Source organism: Stenella coeruleoalba (assembly GCF_951394435.1).
Source record: "Stenella coeruleoalba genome assembly, chromosome: 16".
Classification (NCBI taxonomy): Eukaryota; Metazoa; Chordata; class Mammalia; order Artiodactyla; family Delphinidae; genus Stenella; species Stenella coeruleoalba.
Window position 1 is genome coordinate 46,929,022 of NC_137162.1, and position 18,869 is coordinate 46,947,890.

The 18,869-nt window shown below is 52.1% G+C and overlaps 1 protein-coding gene across 14 annotated transcripts in view; it reads left to right on the forward strand.

Annotated features, from left to right (window-relative positions):
* ARHGAP22 (Rho GTPase activating protein 22) overlaps nucleotides 1-18,869 on the forward strand; it is a 208,971-nt gene that overhangs the window by 93,461 nt on the left and 96,641 nt on the right. For 12 of the 14 annotated variants that reach the window (XR_013824414.1, XM_079901039.1, XM_079901035.1 and 9 more), the window contains one exon: nucleotides 1,966-2,053. Coding sequence is in view for 12 of the 14 variants with exons in the window: in XM_079901039.1 (XP_079757165.1) it covers nucleotides 1,966-2,053 (88 nt within the window). In the remaining 2 variants the exon portion in view is untranslated. Of the gene's footprint in view, nucleotides 1-1,965; nucleotides 2,054-3,461; nucleotides 3,726-3,899; nucleotides 4,022-18,869 lie in introns of those variants that run through there. The other 2 variants (XR_013824415.1, XM_079901038.1) reach the window with 2 other exon arrangements.

Sequence of the window (18,869 nt, forward strand, 5' to 3'; positions counted from 1 at the left end):
GGAAAGGGGAAAGCAGACTCCCTCTGCTCTCCTGCCCCCTTCCTCTCCCCTCCCCTTTTCTTCCCCACTCCCAGCCCTCCCCCCACAAGTGCTTGAGCAAAATGCTGGGATCAAAGCCGTGCTCTTAACCCGTGGGAAGCAGGAGGGATCTGGGTGACCAAAAGCCAGTTCTGAGGGCCCCTTGCAGTAATGGGGGCCACACTGGGATTCTTCTGAGTGAATGATGAGCAGTGGGTTCCAAAGGCACAGCCTGGCTCTCCAGGGCAGCTTCTTGCACACAAAGTCAGCCAGCAGCTGCTGTCACAAATACAGGAGGGAAAGTGCTCCATCATCAGACACCCCCGGAGCGCACGTCCCCGCTTGCCCTTGCCAGCAGTGGGACCAGGAGACTGGTTGCTTCACCTCTCCGACCTCCATCTGCTTGCCCAAGACGATAGGAATAGTAGTACTCACCCCTGTGGGGCCTCTAGAAAGATTAAATCCAATAGTTTAGACAAAGAGCCAGGAATATAGTACAAGCTCTGTAAACAAGGGTTATTACTGCTTTTCCATTTAGCTGGAGTAGAAAGTAATGTCAATGTCAATATTGTTACTCCCATTTTATGGATGACAGATATTGAGGCATAGAGGGAAAAAAACCCAAAGTGCTCAGAAGTACTCAGAGACAGTTACTGAAACAGCAAACACCAGAGACCCTTCCCGTTAGCCAGTGATGGATCTCATCCACATCCTGTAATGAACACGTTTCCCCATCCTGGGGTTGCAGCCCTGATTTATTCCCACTAGCCCTCGGTTTCCTAGAAAGACACCGTTAGTTCAGTTACAGCGATTACCATCTGGTTCTCTGGTTTATTGCTATAATTTCTCTAAAGCAAGCATCCGTAGGTAAAGACGCCGTTCTGCCTTTACGGTGCTTAAATGAGAAAAGGCATCTCCATGTGTCCGTGCAGCACAAGACTCCAGCAGCCACGTGGAGCCTCCAGTCACCTTGAAAGCCAGGAATTGCCTGGAAAAGATGGGAGTGGAAAGAAGAGCGCTCCATGAGTACACATGGGGGTGGGGACTGGAGGCAACCGTGTGGATACAGCAAGTGACCGCGCCAGTCACCTGGGCAAGTGCAGATGCAGGGATGCTGTTCCCCCACCCAGTGTGGAGCCCTGACACACAGTAATAGCTGGGGTTTATTTAGCAAATAAACAGCTTTCACTATGCCAGGTACTGCTCTGAGGGCTTCCCAAGTACTAATTCACTTAATGCTCACAACAGCCCTGGAAAGGACAATTATTATTCCTATTTCACAGATAAGGAAATTGGGAAGTTGCACAGAGAGGTTAAATACTTTGCCTGAGGTCACACAGCCAGTAAGTAGGTGAGCCAGGATTTGAACCCAGGCAGTTAGACTGTAGGTATGGTACCTTCTTCGCGGTAGCTGACTCCCACGTAACAGGTAAAGAAATGAAATCTCACCCAGCCAGGAGGGGGCAATACTGGGCTCACACAGATCTGTGCATCCTTTCCCCCATGTTACCGCCTGGACAGTTACATACAAGAAACCTTCCTCTCCCTGACTCTCCTGCCCCAGAAAGCCTGCAAATGGGCACATTCCGCCCCCCGCCCCCGCCCCAATAATGGAGCCTTCCTCCCTGCTCCTGACTTGGGCTTACCATGCCTTAACCAGGAGAGTGACAACCCTGGGCAGTCCTCTGTGGGCAGAGCTCCTCCAAGGGTGTCAGAAGGTAGTGTCGGCCCACTCGAGCAGGGACCCCATGCAAGGCCTCATGTGCGCTCGGTCCCTGCCATGGAGAGGAGGCCTGTGCTCCTCCCGGCACCCAGCCTGCCCATCCAGGTCCTGGAGGGCTGGGACTCTGACCCGCGGCTTCACCCTCTGCTCCCCAGAGCCCTGACCGCAGAAGCCCTTTCCCAGCCATCTCACGCTCTCGTGTTTGTGTTTGTCTCTCTATTTAGGGCTTTATTTCTCTACAAGGGACCCAGGTGACTGAACTTCTTCCTGGCCCTGAGGACCCGGGAAAGCACCTCTTTGAGATCAGCCCAGGTAGGCTTAGCACCCTTCAGCTCTGTGCTGGGGCTGGCCCTGGTGGCCCCAATGGCAGTGTCACTGCCCCTCTGGCCTGGGAAGGGCCACCTCCGCAACACTCCTCTCTGTGAGAACGCCAGCGCTGTCTCCAAGCACAATTCGGAAATTTGGGCCAAATCTAGAGGATATTACACATTTGGGGAGAATTTAGAAAATCCAGTCAATTATCTAGATAATTAGCTTCTGGTGAGAGGAAAGTGTGGATTTTTAAGTTCAAAATAAAACAAGGGAGGTAACCAATCCACGGGGACACCTTAGAGTGAAGGTCCAAACACAGTATCTGGGTCACATGCAAATAAGTCCAGGGAAAACCACTAGCACGGGTTCAGAGCATTAAAATAAGCTCTGTCATGAATCCCAGAACAAAGCATTGCAATGTGGTGGGAGGAAGGGGAGTAATTTAACTCAAAGAACCGCCGTCATGTTAGCAGTTACAAAGCAGGTTTTTAAAGTTCCCAGTTTTAAAATGTGGTTCATATTGAACTAAGTAAGCGTGTCTTGCAAATGAGTCAGTTTACAGGGGGGCTGGCTGGTGAGGTAGTATTTTACTAAGCTTGGCCTCCCCCTGTTGCAGAGCCTCAGGCAAGGATCTGAGCAGTTCATCCTGAGGTGACCCCAAAAAGCACGAGAAAGGGAGCAGGAAGGGAGAGGCAGCAGGGTGAGCTGGTGCCACTGGGGGTGCCCGGGGCTCAGTTCCAATGAACCGACTCAGAGGTGTCTCACCCAAGGAGTGAGGAGGCTGGGGGTTTACCCCCCAAGTCCCACCGGCCATTAACTGAGAGCTGCTCCCTGGGAGGCTGACTCTGGCATTTCTGGCCCGCCCTGCGCTTGGCCAAGCTCCCTGCCTTCAGAGAAGGCCTTCAGGCAGAGCCGCAGGTGCTTGAGGAAAGAGGCTGCCAGTGTGGATGGGAACAGTGAGTGCCCAGGGGTCTGGGCAGAGCACCGAGAGCAGAGGCTACAGGCAGCTAGTCATCACACCCTATCATGTGCCAATCGAATCTAGACTTCCTTCTGGGAAGTGGTGGCTGTGGATCGAGTGTGCTAGGGCCTGTGGGGTCTGTGAGCCAGTAAGTTTACAGTCTCAGAGAGGCAGAGCCACACAACCCCTCTGACGAAGTGACCTGGCTATGGGCTGTGCACCAGGGGACGCATCAGCCCAGGCTCAGGCCAGCAAGCTATGGCCCACTGGGAGCAGGACTGAGCGAATCCAAGCCTGGGGCAGGGTGTGCTCACCTTTGCTCTGTCCATACTGGGAACTCCAGGAGGTACAGGCTGCAGGTGAAGTGCAGGGAGACCCTCCCAACTGCCTGCCGCATATGCAGAATTCAAGTACCGTGGTTTCATTTGGGTATTTCATCTACTGCAGGAATCTTGTTGCTGAAAGGACACATTAGAAGGTGGCAACAGAGGGATCCCAGGGCATGGAGTGGAAAGTAGAGGCTTGGTTGATTATGGAACAGGAGTAAAGGTTTCTGCCAAGAAGGTAGAGAAGAAATGAAGGAGGGGAGTGAGGTAGGAGGGCCCTGCCATGTAGGGGAGGGGGAGCTGGACACATGGAAGGAAGGCTTGGGGAGGGGCCGGGAGCCTGGGCCTGGGAGTTGGGGAGGGCTGAGGTGAGGCCAGAGCCACAAGGTGGAGGTCAGCACGTACCACCATGAAGTCAGAAAGGCACTGGACGTGTGCCCCCAGGGACCGGATGGGAATGGTCACCAGTGCGCATGCTCTTTATCTGGGTCAGAGCTACAAGAATTTCTTTGACTCTGTGGGGAAGACCCATTTGCCACATAAGGGAACACATTCACAGGTTCCAGGGCTGAGGACGTGGACATCTTTGTGGGGCCATTATTCTGCTACCACAGTACTCAAAACATCCCTCTAAGGTAAGGGGTACTTCCATGCCTATTTTATAAAAAAGGACAGCGGGGGTTAGAAAGGATTGGTGACTTGCCCAAGGACACACAGCTGGATGGCAGTAGGGTCAGGGCTTCTACCTGGGCAGTCTGACTTCCAAAGCCACACACTTATGCTGCCCTTCAACACAGGTACCTGGTACAGGTCTGGCCTTTTTTCTACGTGGGTGGGCCCGAGAGGTCTCAGGACACGGGTATAGAAGGAAAGGCTCCTCACACCCCTTTTTCCCAAGCACAGCAGTGGTCGAAGCACCAAATGTATGCAGGTTCGAAGCGCCGCCCTCTTGCCTTTGGATGTGCAGCCGCTCCTTAAAGCCGGGGGTGGGGGTGGAGGGTAGCTGTGAGACCACTCAGGGAAAGCAGGTCAGGTGATAGGCAGTGCAGAGCCCCAGGCAGCCTTTGGGAAGCGCTGAAAGGAAAGACTTAGTCGCTTCCGCTTCCGTTGGATGCATCTTTCTGGCCCCGGAAAGCCGAGCTGCAGTGCACGTCTGCCACACCCAATACCTCAGAGGGAGGGAAACTTGACAACTCTTGGACATGTGATAGAAACCCAAGAACGATAATGCATGAGATCAGTTACATGAATTTTAAGTCAGAGCTCTATTCATGCTCTTTAACAGTATAAAAAAATCACAATTTTTCAAGATAGAATTTAAAATATGAGGAAAATTATACTGTGAGTGCCATCTAGTGGAGAGATGCGCCAATTTCATGACAGGCCTCGCGTGTCCTCCAGCCAGCCCCCAGCCATCTCAGTCAGCCAGGCCCCACCTCTGATTCTTGAGGGGCTCCGACCGCCACTAAATAGTGGGGCTGCGGCTTGAGCCAGTTCTAGCCCCAGAGCCCCGCATCCACCAATAGTCTGAGGCTGGTTCCTGGGTCAGTCCGGAAGGAGCCAGGCCCCAGAAGGGGCTGGGATTTGAGGACGCTCGGTCTCCTTCCCACTCGGGCCTCTTCTCTAGCCTGGCAGTTGCTCCCCTCCCAGGGAGGGGCAAAGCAGCCCCTCCCAGCCCTTTGAAAGCCGTCTGCCCCTTAGAGACTTGATCCTTTTGGACTCCCAGACCATCACTGCTTGGCACTGCGGGCATCTGAGCACAGGCAAGCTTAGGCCTTCCTCCGAACCTACAAGGATGGGGGAAGGGGTGGAGAGGCCTGCTTTGGTGCTCTGGACAAAAAGTTGCTAAACCCACAACTTGTGCTTATGTTTGATGGGTCGAGTTGGGTGATCCCTAGAAGTCGTCTCGCTAACATCCTTATTCTAGTATTACCTTGATGCTACCACAGGGAGGCAAGCCCACTGACTACAGGCATTCAGACGGGAGCCCTAAGTCGTGCTGGCGAGTGACTGCTGGTCTATCACGGCTTCTCCACTGCTGGGCATGTCTTTCCAGAGTCCCCGATGGCAGGTGGCAGAAGCCAGCTCTGACAAATGCAGACAAAGGGAGAAATGGCCAGAGGCTATGGGGCCACACAGAATCAGCCCATGGGAAGCTGGAGAGATGCGTGTGGAAGGGGCAGGCGGCGGGGCTGCTCAGGGCCCCCGGAGCCAGGAGGAGAGAGTGGTAGGTGCTCTGAGCGGGGAAGGCCGAATCCCACAGGCTCTTCAGTCCCGGCTGTGTCGATGGCTCAGGGTCTGAGGTGGCTGTGTTTACGCCATGTGCCTGCCACTGGTGACACTGGGGTGGTGAGGAAAGGCCTGTCCACTCCAGTGCCTGGACAGACCCGCCCACAAAGGCTCACACAGTAGGCACAAGGACCCCCCAGAGGAACTCAGGTGCTTCCAGGGAAAGGAGAGGAGGTGCCCTGCATCAGACACAGTCCATGGCTGTTTCTTTAGGGACCAAGTGTCCACACTGACCGTGGCTCTTTCTGCAAATCCACACCGGGGTCCCAGGTCCAAATGCCTTTCCCGGCAGCATATCCTCCTGGAGTGCGAGGGCCCCAGCGTGCGGGGCTGAGGATGACCTGGGTGAAACACGAAGGCCGCCCGGAATCTCAGAGCGGGAAAGTGCTGTCTTCTGGAGCAGGAGGACACGACACAGAGGGTGTCACAGCGGCTCTGACATCTGGGCCCAGTTCCCATCACAGAGCGCCTGTCTGCTTTGTGCCCCACAGACCACATTTCTCAAGATAAAGTGCTGGAGGCTCTGGTGGGGAAACTGCCCAGTTCAGAGGTCTGGCAGGTGCCATGGTCTCCCACAGAGCCCCCCGCTGCCTCCTTCTACCACGTTGCTTGGGATCCCCACCCACTCCCCAGACACCAGGTGGGCATCTTGCGGGCAATGGGCCTGGGCAGGGATGGCTTTGAGGCCTTGGGTTTTCAGCTCCACCCAGGCATTGGTACGAGTAAAGCGAGCAATGGCACTCCATGGAAGTTGGGGAGACAGTGGAGTGTACCCAGGCTTGCCAGCGATGCCGCTGTTCCCTAGGGGCAGACATCTGCACGCAGAAAGGAAGGTTCCAGGGGAGAGAGTGGGGAGGCCGAGTGCACGTGCCATGTCCCTGTTTGCGCCTGTTTTCTGCCCTCTTCCAGCAGGGCACGTGTGACCACAGAGCAGCTAGCTCTGACCAGTGTTCCAGACTGTCCTCTCCAAAGTCAGGGAGGACTGGACAGAAGCCCGACCCTGCCACCCAGGGCCTGCTTGGTTTTGGACAAGTCACTCAGTGTCCCCGTGCCTCTGTCTCATGACTTCTAATTTGGAGACAATAAAGCCAAGTGCCTTGGGTTTGGTGAGGTTGCAGGGGGAGCCTAGTGCCTGGCTCAGTGTAGGTGCCAACATTTTTCTATTCTTCCCTCCTCTCTGCAGTCTGTCTGTTTATCATTATTATTAATAACAACAACACAGTTCCCGCTTAGCTATCACCTGTAAGTTATCAGTCCTAATACTGTGTGATGAGTGCCCCAGTAGGGGTGTCCCCAGGGCTGAGAGCCCAGAGCAGAGGGTGAGGGTGGCTCGCCTGGGTGGTTAGGGAAGATTTCACCCAAGCTAAACCTTGACAGGGAAGTGAAAATGACCCAGCTGAGCAAACAAGAGAAGGTCATCCCCAAATGATGGGGGGATAGAGTACACGAAGGCACAGAGGCCTGGGGAAGTATTCTGTGGGGGAGACTCGCGGTGTAGAGGACCAAGGAGGAAAGGGGGGCGGGGGCCAGGTCACGAAGGGCCTTGGATGCTGGACACAGAGGCTTGGACTTTAGCCACTGCACTTCTTCAGCAGGCAGGAGGGATGGTTAAAATCAGAACTGTGTGTTAGCAAAGCCACTAATGTAATGATGGGGGGATTGCAAGGACCCGGCTGGAGATGAGGAGGTAAGCTGCCACTCCTCGTTACCACCGTCCATGCTCTGCCCGGACCCTCGCCCCAGCCAATGTCCACAGAGGAGACCACCCTGCCCTGCCAAAGCGCTCACCGTCGGGGAGGCAACTCAGAAGCCAGGCCACTTAAAGCGGAGCTCTGATTCTTCCTGTGCAGTTCCAAGCTCGTGCACCAAGTTCTTAGCAAGGAGGCCCTGATCAGCATATGCTTTTGGGATCTGAGTGGGTCCCAGACTCAGCTCAGTCTCTAACTTGCTGGGGAAACCAGATCAGATTCCCTTGGTTTCTCCAACTGCAGGATAAGAGGGCCTCCGAGGTGTCCACCTGCCCTAGTAGAATGGTGCCAGAAGAATGGCCTTCCATAAGCAAGCGTCCCCTGCGAGAACGGGTTCCAGCAGTTTCTTACGGCTACACTGGATCTTTGAAGCCTCTCTCGGGCATTGAGCTTACAGCTGCCTGTCCTTATCCGCCTGCAGCTTGAAGCAGATAGGAGAACTGCTGCCTGCTATCTGTGAGGCCTGACCTTGGAGCGAAGCCAGCACACACAGATTACTCTGTAGAAGTAGACTGATACGGTGCTCCTGACATCCCCAGAGCATCGCTCATCTCCTCAGCCACCTCCTGAGCAGGATGCCGATCCCAGCCTATCTCGGCACCTGGTACCAGCCAGCCGGCATATCAGCCTGACCCCGGGTGGCCCTGCTGAGTTTGCCTGCAGAGCGCCAGACGATGGGTAATGACTAGAAATGAAATTAGATGAGCAGTTCACAAGCGCTCCCCACCCCTGAGGGTGGGAGAATCAGCAAATACAGGAGTGGTTTCTGGAACTTCCCTGCTTTGTGGTCTGGCCCTACTGTCTTAACCTCACTTCTCTTAACAAAACACAGGACCAGGTATGGGAAACTCCCACTGATGTCTCTGGAAACAGATGCCCTTGAAGAGGAGGTTGCAGTTCATTCCTTTTGGCCAAAATCATGTTCTAGAGCAGCCCTGTTCAATAGAAATGTAAAGCAAGCCGCGCTTGTAATGAAATTGACAATCCCCTTGCTCAGTTACGCCAGCTGCATTTCAAGTTCTCAGCAGCCACGTGTGTGTGGTGGAGCCGTACTGCACAGCACAGACCTGGATGCGGAGGCGACTGGGTGCAATGCCTGACATAGAATAGGTGCTCAGCAGGTACTCCTAAAATGAAGGGGAGGGAGGAAGGAGGAGGAACAACTGGGGGAAAAGCCTAGGTTTTTTTGGTTTTTTTTTAATATAATAGTGTTTATTTATTTTTACTTGTTGACAGTTTGCTTTATTTATTTATTTATTTATTTATTTATGGCTGTGTTGGGTCTTCGTTTCTGTGCGGGGGCCACTCTTCATGGCGGTGCGCGGGCCTCTCACTATCGCAGCCTCTCTTGTTGTGGAGCACAGGCTCCAGACGCGCAGGCTCAGTAATTGTGGCTCACGGGCCTAGTTGCTCCGCGGCGTGTGGGATCCTCCCAGACCAGGGCTCGAACCCGTGTCCCCTGCATTGGCAGGCAGATTCTCAACCACTGTGCCACCAGGGAAACCCAAAGCCTAGGTTTTGAAGTCAGACACCAAGATTCACAGTTTAGTTCCACCACACACTAATGGCAAGAACTTGGGCCAATAACTTACATTCTCTGAGTCTCATTTTCATCATCTGATAATAGAAAGAAAACTACCTACTTGGCAAGAAGGATGTGAACATCAAGTGAACTAAGATACGTGGATGTGCAGAGAACACTCCTCTGCTCTCCACCAGCCCGTTCTCTCTCTCCCCTTCCTCCCTCCCTCCTTCTTTCCTCTCTCCTCTCTCTCTCCCTCCCTCTCTCCCTTTCTTTCAACTCCTCTTTACCATATACAAACAAACTTCAAATAAGATTTCAAATTTCTTTAGTTTATGGCTTTCAAAACAAACAAATCCCAGCTCTCCAGCAGTTGTTCTCAAGTTTTCCTGCGTAGCAGAATCCCCTGGAGCACTTATCAAAACCTAGAATGCTGGGCTCATCCCCAAAGTTACTGATTCCAGGGTCTGGGATGGGGCCAGAGGACCTGCATTTCGAATGCGCTCCCAGGTGATGCTGCGCTGCTGGCCTGGGACCACACTTTGACAGATTGAAAGGGGGCTCATGGAAGAAAGGGGAAATTTTATATCTGATGCCTTTAATGGTGCTTTTTCCCTGCTTTTTGGAGGCGGAGCGCTGCGTTTTTACTTTGCACTGGGCCCCACAAATTAGGTACTTGGTCCTGCGTACAGTGGAGGGGCAGCTACAGGAGCAAGGAGCCCAGAGGCTGTGTCCATGGAGACATGAGTCTGGAATAAAGGAGGTGATGATCCCAGCACTGTGCTTGAGGGCCTTATGCAAACGAGGCTGAGCTGCTCCACTGTGGTAGGAAGAGGGCACCAAGGGGCTTGACGGCCTCACGAAGCACTGTGACACGGGAGCAGGTGTAGCTATTCTTTGTAGGGGCCTAGGGCCAGACCAGGCACGGGGTTTTCTATTTGCTGTTTAAATGGCGCACTCCCTTGGGTGGAGGAGATACTCGTGGGATGAGAGGAGACCACTCACAGGCACCCAGGGTCCCCCGAGGTGCAGCGCACACTCCCACCAGCTGCGGGTCTCCGTCTCGGCAGCCACTGGACCGCGGCGCCGTGCACCTTCCTGGGTGAGGGAGTCCAACCAGGCATCTCCCTTTCCCGCAGCCCGATGCCCTACCCTGTGCACTGGTGCTGTCAACCAAGGCCGGGACTGTCACCACCGTGCTCCACCCTGAGACTGTGCTGGGTTGGTGGCCCTGACCCCAGCCCTCTGCCAGACTAGGGGAAGGGGGTGGCAGCAGTCACTGGGGGGAGGGGGAAGGGGGGCTGTTGGCCTGGGGCACCAGGAAACAGTGGGTGGCTCAGCACCCCTGGAAGCAGGAGGCTGCCAGGGGCAGGACCACCAGAGAATTGAGGTTCCAAGCCCCTGCACACGCTCCCCTGGCCCATCAGAGTTCACTTATAAAACACAAATTTAAAGGCAAAATGGTTGACAACCTCAAGACAGCCACCAGAGAGCAGTGAATTCCTAACACAGGGTCCTTCTGAGTAGGGACCCTGTGCACCTGCCCTGGTCGCAGGCCCTTCAGCCCTGACTGTGGGCTACTGGACGTAAACGCAGGACCTGACTTTCTGTTCTCTTGCTCTAGACTCCAGCCTGTGAGCTCAGCCTAACACCCCTGTTGATCTCTTCTTGCAACTTCACTAGCCCTCAGAGCCTCCAGTCATAAATGAATTCAGTGCACATCTTATCAGTGTCTTTATCCTATTCATAAACTTGGCACCCAGAAGGGATGTGGCTTCTCCAGGCGCTGAGCGTGCTACACCCATCATAGCCCAGCCCTGTGTTCTTCCCGTCCATCCCTTGCCCTGGGCCCGAAGCCACTGCTGCCCTGTCCTCTCCCTTTGGGCCTGTTAATAGAGATGCTCCTGCACTTGCTGAAGTCTCCGCTTCTCCCACATCCTGATCCACTAAGGCAGAGGGGCCTTTAAATGGAACTGCCGCCACCCTAGAGGGCATCAGGGAATGTAGCCCTCGGAGGCAGTGCCTGCATCCCTTGCAAATCAAGGCTGTGGTCCGTTAGGTGATTAGACTGAAGCCACCTCTCTTGAATGAGGCCAATCAGAAATTGCCTTTAGCGGCCCACCCAGGGCTGCCCACCACCAGGGCAGCCTGGCTTCCTGAGTGCGTAACACGGTCCTTACCCCAGTGCACTGGCTCAGCCTCACCTTGGCAAGTGTGACACTCTGCCTGACCCACGGCCTCCTGATCAGCACAGTGAGGGCCACCTGCATGGCCTGCGGGGACTCCAGGAAGTGTCCTGCCCTGGCTTGGGGAGGCGCGTGGATCCAGACTCCAGGCTTGCCACTGTCATCCTCGTCCCAGCCAGGTGACCCACCTTCTCCCACCTCAGGGCTCCTCGTTCAGAGCCGCACCTGCTTCTGTGCACCTTTCATGCACGATTGAAAGTACCTCTTGGTTTTTGACCTTCTTCTCTTTTGGGGGCAGTTACGTTTCTCTCATCAGACTTAGGTCTCCTCGGGGGCGGGGTCCATGTCTGATTCACAACTGCAACTTCAGCCCGGTGCTCAGTGTCTGGCCCAGACGAGGAGCACGGGAGGAGACACGCACAGTTGTGCCAATATCCTGGGGCATGAGAGAGCTTGGCTAACTCTGAGCCATTCGCCGTGGGTTAGATCCCAAAGAGCCTTGGCATTTGGACAGTCTTATAAGCAATGAGGAGCCACTGAAGGGGAAAGTTATGATCGTATTCAGCAACAATGAGAAGACCGGACTGGCGTGGGTGGTAACAAGGGAGACCCGAAACCAGTTGGGGGGGGCTGCTTTAATAGAGCAGCAGGCACTGGGTACTGACAAGTTGGAACCAAGCTGTGGCTGGGAGGATGGGGGATGGCTGGGAGGCAGAAAGGCCAGACCCGGTGAGGGACAGGATGCTGGAGGTGAAGTCCAAAATGACTGCCAGGCTGCTGGGCAACTAAAAAAGGACAGACAGGGAGAAGAAGTTTGGGAATGAAGATGACTGGGTCATTGTGAGGTCACGGAAGCCCAGACTAGCAGCTGTGACAACCTGGATTCAGTTTTGCAGCCCTCAGTTCCACTCCCACGTCGTCCGATGTTCCATCCCTCCCCCATTGTAAGTGATGCTCTTTCTCTATTCGAGACAAAGATCTAGGAAGCCCTTCCAGACTCCACTCCCACATGCTCCCACAAACCCCTCCCTGCGATGCGTCTTTTTAATGATAGAGTTCAAAAACCAGACCCAGAACTTACTAGCTATGTGACCTTGGTCAATTGCTAACTTCACTGTGCCTCAGTTTCCTCATATATAAAATGAGAATAATTAAAGTATACCTATACCTTGGGTATATCTATATCTTGGGTTAGGGATGGGAGTAAAGGGGTTGGATGTGACTATAAAGGAGGAGCAGAGGGAGCCTTACTCTGATGATATAGTTAAGTAACTTAATGGTGGTGATAGTTTCATGTAGCTACACATGTGATAAAACTGCATAGACCCCTCCCCTGCCTCATTACACACACACACACACACACACACACACACACACACACACACACACACACACACACACACACACACACACACCCCAGTCCAGGTATAACTGGCAGAATCTGAATCAGTTCTGTGGATTGATCGTACAAGGTCGGCTTCCTGGTTTTGATGCTGTGCTGTAGTTATATAAGATGCTAATATCGGGGGAGGCTGGGTGAAGAGTGCATGGGACCTCTCTGTACAATTCTTTGCAACTTCCAGTGAATCTAGAATTATTTCAAAAGAAAACTTTTTTTTTAAGTACATACCCCATAGTGTTTTTGTGATGTGATACACCTATATCTTAGGACAATACTGGCCTGTGTTAAGTATTCTATACAGTTTAGCAAGTATTACAATAAGGTGTCTGCAAAACCTAGAAACAAAGGATCAATGTATCTTTAAAGAGTAGTTAGTAACCTTTTCAAATAATATACTATATAATATACTATAAGGCAATGGGTCAAGTTATTTATATCAAAAAGTATAACAAATACAGTACTTTCTCAGAACTTTGTGACTTTCTGGCCATTCTGTGGTCTATTGATTGATTGACTGACCACTGGGCCCCTTGTTTCTTAGGGGTGTTTCACATGAAAAAACATTGAGAATATTATTTGAAAATTGGCAAATGCCCGGTTTAACAGCTTGACATTTCCTGACTTTGCAAGACACCTGTGTGTGGCACTCCTGCAGCTATGGCGACTGTGCACGTGTCTGCCCACCTTCTGTATGGCTGCCCCTCACACGCCCCGACCCAGATCAGGTACAGGAACATGTTTGCTGACAGACGGAATGAAAGACCACTCACAGGGGAAACCTGCTAAATTCCTTCAAGAGCAACTGGTCGTGTTCCTGGGACAGCAATAGGAATAAATTCCCTATATTAACATTTTCCGCAGGACACAAGCAACATGAGATTCTTAAAGTCATCTGTTGAGTTTCTTTTTAGAAAGACAAGTGGGAAGGGCACCCTACAGTGTATTGGTTCAGTCTTCCCAGGTGATTGCACCTTACACTCCTGTTGTAGAGATTTGGAAACTGAGGCACAGAGGGGTAACTTGTCCAAAGTCACATGACTAGTACAAGATGGAGACCGGGGTCCATCCAGGTGAGTCCCCGTCCAGGGTCCCATCTTAGGCTGCCAACAGGAGCCGAGGAGGGTGCTGGGCACCACAGGTCTGAGACACAGAGGGGCGCAGACAGAAATTCCTCAGCTAGAGATATGCATACCGGATGGGAAAGGGTGATGTGCAGGAGGAGGTATACTCAGTGCCAGCTCAGAACAAAGATGTAGATAAAATTCTTTACGAGTGATCTCAGCTAGACTAAATCTCTAGATAAATTAGGATGTGGGGAGGAATGTGGCAGGGGATTAGTGGGTGGGGGGTTGAATGACCCAGGTCACCTCTGGGAAGCCAAGCCCAGGTATAGAGACTCCTCTGATGGAGAGCCTTTAGCTTAGGAACTTAGACACAAGGCTGTTCTTTAGTCTAGGTCCTTCATACACAGGTGTGGTCCATGGACCAGCTGCATCAGCATCACTGGGAGCTTGTTGTAAATGCAGATTATCAGGCCCCACTCAGAACTACTGAAACAGAATCTGGGTTATAGCAATAAGCCCTGAGCGATTTGTGTGCATGTTAAATGCAAAGCCATGCTCCCAAGCGAAACAACATCAGTGCTACCCAACCCTGGACTATAAGCTTCTGAAGGAGGGTCTTGCATCTGTGCGTGCAGAAACTAGGGTGCCGTGCTCTTCAAGATGCTTGATAAATTAAACCTATGAAAGAGCAGCAACTCAAAAGCAGGAAGGGAGCTGAAAGTGATGGTAGAGGGAGGCAAACAGTGACAAGAAATTGAGTGTAGTTCCCAGGCTGCGAGCCGAGCTGCAACCAGGGCTGATTGCCCATGGGCTGATTCTGGCCCGCAAGACATATTTTGTTTGGCTCATGAAACATTTTTAAAAGCAAAAGGTTTTACCCATTGATAATGTAGATTTCTATAAGGGTGAATTTGGGCCTACTTTCTCCATATGAACAATTAACAGGATCTCAGTAACAGCTGCTCCTTTTGGACAGAGCTTGAGTGTCCTCCAGTTGGCCAGAATCCCCACCTCTCCCTATTGCCCCCATCCCAGGCCCCCTCCTGCCCCTGGCACCTGCTTTCTCAGTTCAACTTACCTGTCTCATCTCTCTATAAGGGTTTGAGTCTGGGAGCTCTAGCGTAGGCAATTAAAAACTCAAAATCAAAGATGGTTAGAAAATGATAGTTATTGTGTATTGGCCGAGTCATTGGACACCCCCATTTATTGGCCGAGCCATTGGACACCCCCATTCTTGTGCGGCTGTGGTTAAGGGCGAGGTGTTGAGTCACACTGTCTGAGATTCAGCTGTGGCTCAGCCTCTGCCCACGTCTGGGGTCCTGAGCGAGTCGCATAACCCTTTAAACTTCAGTCTCTTCATCTGTAAAATGGGCTCAATAAGAGCATCTCCATGTGGAGCATTAATCCCCAGGCCTGGAACATAGTTAGCAGAAGCTGATAAGTAAGATGTTAGTAATTGCAGTTGCCGGAGCAAAACAACACACATGAATGCAGGTATTTATTCCCTGCGTTTCTAAAATATCAGCCTTAATTATCAATATTTTCCACCAAAAGGCTACAGAATACATAAAATTATTAAATTCAGTGAAGCTACATATTTTATACATTTCAAATAGAAATTGCATACATATGAAAAGCATTAAGTGAAAACATAAACACTGAAAATATTACCCTCCTAATAAAAATTATTAGCAGATGAAATTAATAAAATATTATTCAAAAATAACAAACCGGGTTTCCCTGGTGGCGCAGTGGTTGAGAGTCTGCCTGCTGATGCAGGGGACACGGGTTCGTGCCCCGGTCCGGGAAGATCCCACAGGCCGCGGAGCAGCTGGGCCCGTGAGCCATGGCCGCTGAGCCTGCGCGTCCGGAGCCTGTGCTCCGCAACGGGAGAGGCCACAACAGTGAGAGGCCCGCGTACCGCAAAAAAACAAACAAACAAACAAAAACAAACCAAGCCCCATAAGACAAAGAAAAGTTTAATAATAATGAACACTTGAAATCACACTATTTGATGTTAGTTTTGAATCACGAGCATATTTGGGGCCCTTTTTTCTAGTTGCTAAAAAATTTTTGAGGATATTGTTCCAAACTAAATTTCAATCTAAGATTATCCTTTGAGTGCGTTACCTTCAAATAATCTTCTTTCTTATTCAGTATGCTAGAGGGTTTTTTTAACTCCTTTTTGTGGTTAGCAGGGGCTACATCTTTTAATGGATCATGACCTCTAGTTTTATCTCCGAAAAAGCATTTCCAGTTTGTCTCATCTTCTGCAGCATCCTCCTGGGTAGGTGATCCCACGGGTCTGGTGGATGGGTTGCTGGGAGGAGTTGTGTTTGAAGGCCACTGGTTCGGAAAGTCTTTGAACCAGAATAAGGATTTATGTTGCAATAGAGGCACCTTGGTTCTCTTCCCCACTGTGGATTATGGAGGAATAGAAAACCACTTTCTAAACAACTTTTCCTTACTGGATCTAAACGTCTATTGAAGCATATCCCCAGGTGTAAATGATTCCAATTTTTAAAAAATATATCACAAAAATACCTGGAGTTTGTTGTGTTTTAAAAGCACATTATTCTGGAATACCAGAATGTTAAAAACTGGGGCTACAATAACTAAAATAAAAACAAAACAAAACACCAGATTTGGAAGCTTTCCTCAAGGTCAGTGATACTTTCCTGGGTTCTGAGGGCACAGCTGCCCCTGATGCTTTTCTTGCAGACTTGCACTGGAGGAAGCAGAGCTGAGGAGGTGACAGTAATGACCCTGATGGGCCTCGGCAGGGATGCGGGATGCAGCGGTGCCTGGTACATCATAGCCACTCAGACACGTGAGGGGCCTCTACCACCCACAGGCAGGAATGACGAGAATCCCAGCATCCTAGAGAGCCAGGCCTTTCCTGACCGGCTCTGGGGAAGAGCTGGAGCAGGTGAGGCCCAGAACACACCTGCCATGGGCGGAGCCTTCCTCTGGGAGGAAAGGCCTGGAGCTGGCAGAGGAGCGGCCGTCCTCATCACACACACACACACACACACACACACACACACACACACACACACACACACACACACACACACACACACGCGCCGGGCTGAGAAGGGCCGTCGGGCAGGGGGCTCTGGTCTGTGGTTTCCCGTGTCTGGCACTGAGTGGCACTCCACAAATAACTGTCTCAGGAATGATGCTGGAGAGGGAACAGCAACTCACCAGATGTGTCAGAACAAAGTGCTTGCCAGACCAGCCCACCGCGCAGGAGCCTCCACTGAAGAGCTGTGCAGCGCGGAAGGTTTTCTTTTCTTTTCTTTTAAATTGAGAGAAGCTGATCTTCTTTGTTCTGTGAAGGGTCACTTAAGTGGCCCTCTTAGAGATGCAAATGCCAGACGAGTAAGCACCCAGCATCCTGGGATCTGTGCTTAACGGGACCTTTTGTGGCCGGTAGTGGTGGCTTCTATTTTGTAGTTTTTGAGTGGCTTGGCAAAGATCGTGCCCTCCTTTGGCATGCAGCAGAAGGGGGATCTGTGGGGAGAATTGGGGAGGAAGAGAAATGTGTGGACTAATTTGCACAAAGAGCCCAAGTTTTCTGGAAGGAATGAGATGGCTGCATCACCACTGTGTTTTCACACTTTTTTTGACAAGAAATAAACATTACATCCCACCTGAGGGCTCAGGCACACGCTGAAGCAAGGCTTTCACAGGACAGTACTGTTCCTATATGCAGTGCCCACTGGCATTTTCCACTCTCTGTGATTCTATCTCATTTTTTAAAAGACTGGCCAAGACCTACTGAGTTGATTTCATGACCCCCCTATTGGGTTGGAGTCCATAGTCTGAAAAACTCTTCTTGGGATTTGGTGTTCGGGACACCTGTTGGGTGGACCAAGGCCTGGCTGTGGGAAGGGTGCTGTGGCCATGGGGTTAGCGAGCTCCACCTGGGACTGAATAGGGAGAAGAGAAACGGTGGTCCTTGGGAGTCGTCAAATGCTAGAACTGGATCTGACCTGGCCATCTGAGGCCAACTCGCCCCTGGAAATTGTGTGTGTCTGGGTGTGATTTGACAGAGTGGAGCACTAGAAGCTTGTGGACCCTCTCCCGAAGCAAGATCTCATGTGCCAGAGGTGCTGTGTGGCCCTGGAGAGATTTGGTGGCCCTCTCCCTCCCCACGGGGGTATTTCTGTGGTGCCCAGCAGCCGGTTCCCACACACCTGTGATCTCATTGACACACCAAGGCCAGCTTGGGAGGGGCCCACCCATGCCCACCATCCTGGGGCAGCCCTGTGGGAGTGGTCAGCAAGGACATCCACAGTCATACCTCAGAGGTCCTGCCTTATCAGGCTAGGAGTCCTCCAGACTGAGGGAAATGCTGAGGCCTGAGCAGAACATCCTGGAAGAGTTGCTGCTTCCACAGCAAAACCTTGGGGAACGGGGACTTCACCCATCCCAGCATCTATGCTTTAGACACATGGCCAAGGCCAGCTTCTGCTAAGAAACCTAATGGGCATCAGTATGGGATGGAAGTGGCCTGGACCCTTGCCCACCAGAACCAGAATCGCGAAGCCGGCTTGTCCTGTGCTTCCTCCTTCTACAGCTAGGTGGCAGCAGCAAGCACAGGTACTTGAACCCCCACCCAGTGGACTCTGCCATCCCCACCTCTCTCCTCTGGGCTGAGATTGTCCCAGTGCCGCCCCTCCACCTGCCCAGCACCGCTGGCTGCAGCTCTACTATGAAAGGGAAGGCTGTTGGGCACTTACTTCTCTTAATATCCCAGTTAATCCTCATAGCCCTTCAGCACCTTCGGCCCCATCCATTGCCCCACTGAAAGACAGAAGATCTTTCAAGGTGGTGGAAGTTGGAATTCAACTCAGTTTTAGTCAAGGCAGTACAGAGGCCAAAGACAGGCTTGGGCATCTTATGGCCCACCTGCCCCTCACAGCACCTCACCTCTCTGAACCCCAGGATGGCAGCCAAACCTGTTTCCCTTTCCTAAGTCCATGCAGACAGTTTTCCAGCCTCGCCCACAGCAAGATGGGTCACATGACTGAACGCTGGACAATGGAATGTGGGTGGGAGTGTGACTGCAGGCTGCTCTCAGCCCCTAAAATTCCCTGAGATCCCCCTGCTCCCTCTTCCCTCCTCTGATGGAAAGGATCCAGGGGAGGACGCTGAGGTCCTAGAAGGAGCCTGAGTCCCTGAGTGACCGCCTGGAGCAGAGCGTCCTCCCACCCGCCTTTCATACTGACCTACTTGAGATGGTGACCTGAGCATGAAAGAATGTTTATAGGGTTGAGGCTCTAAGATTTGCGGTTGTTTTGTAACGGCAG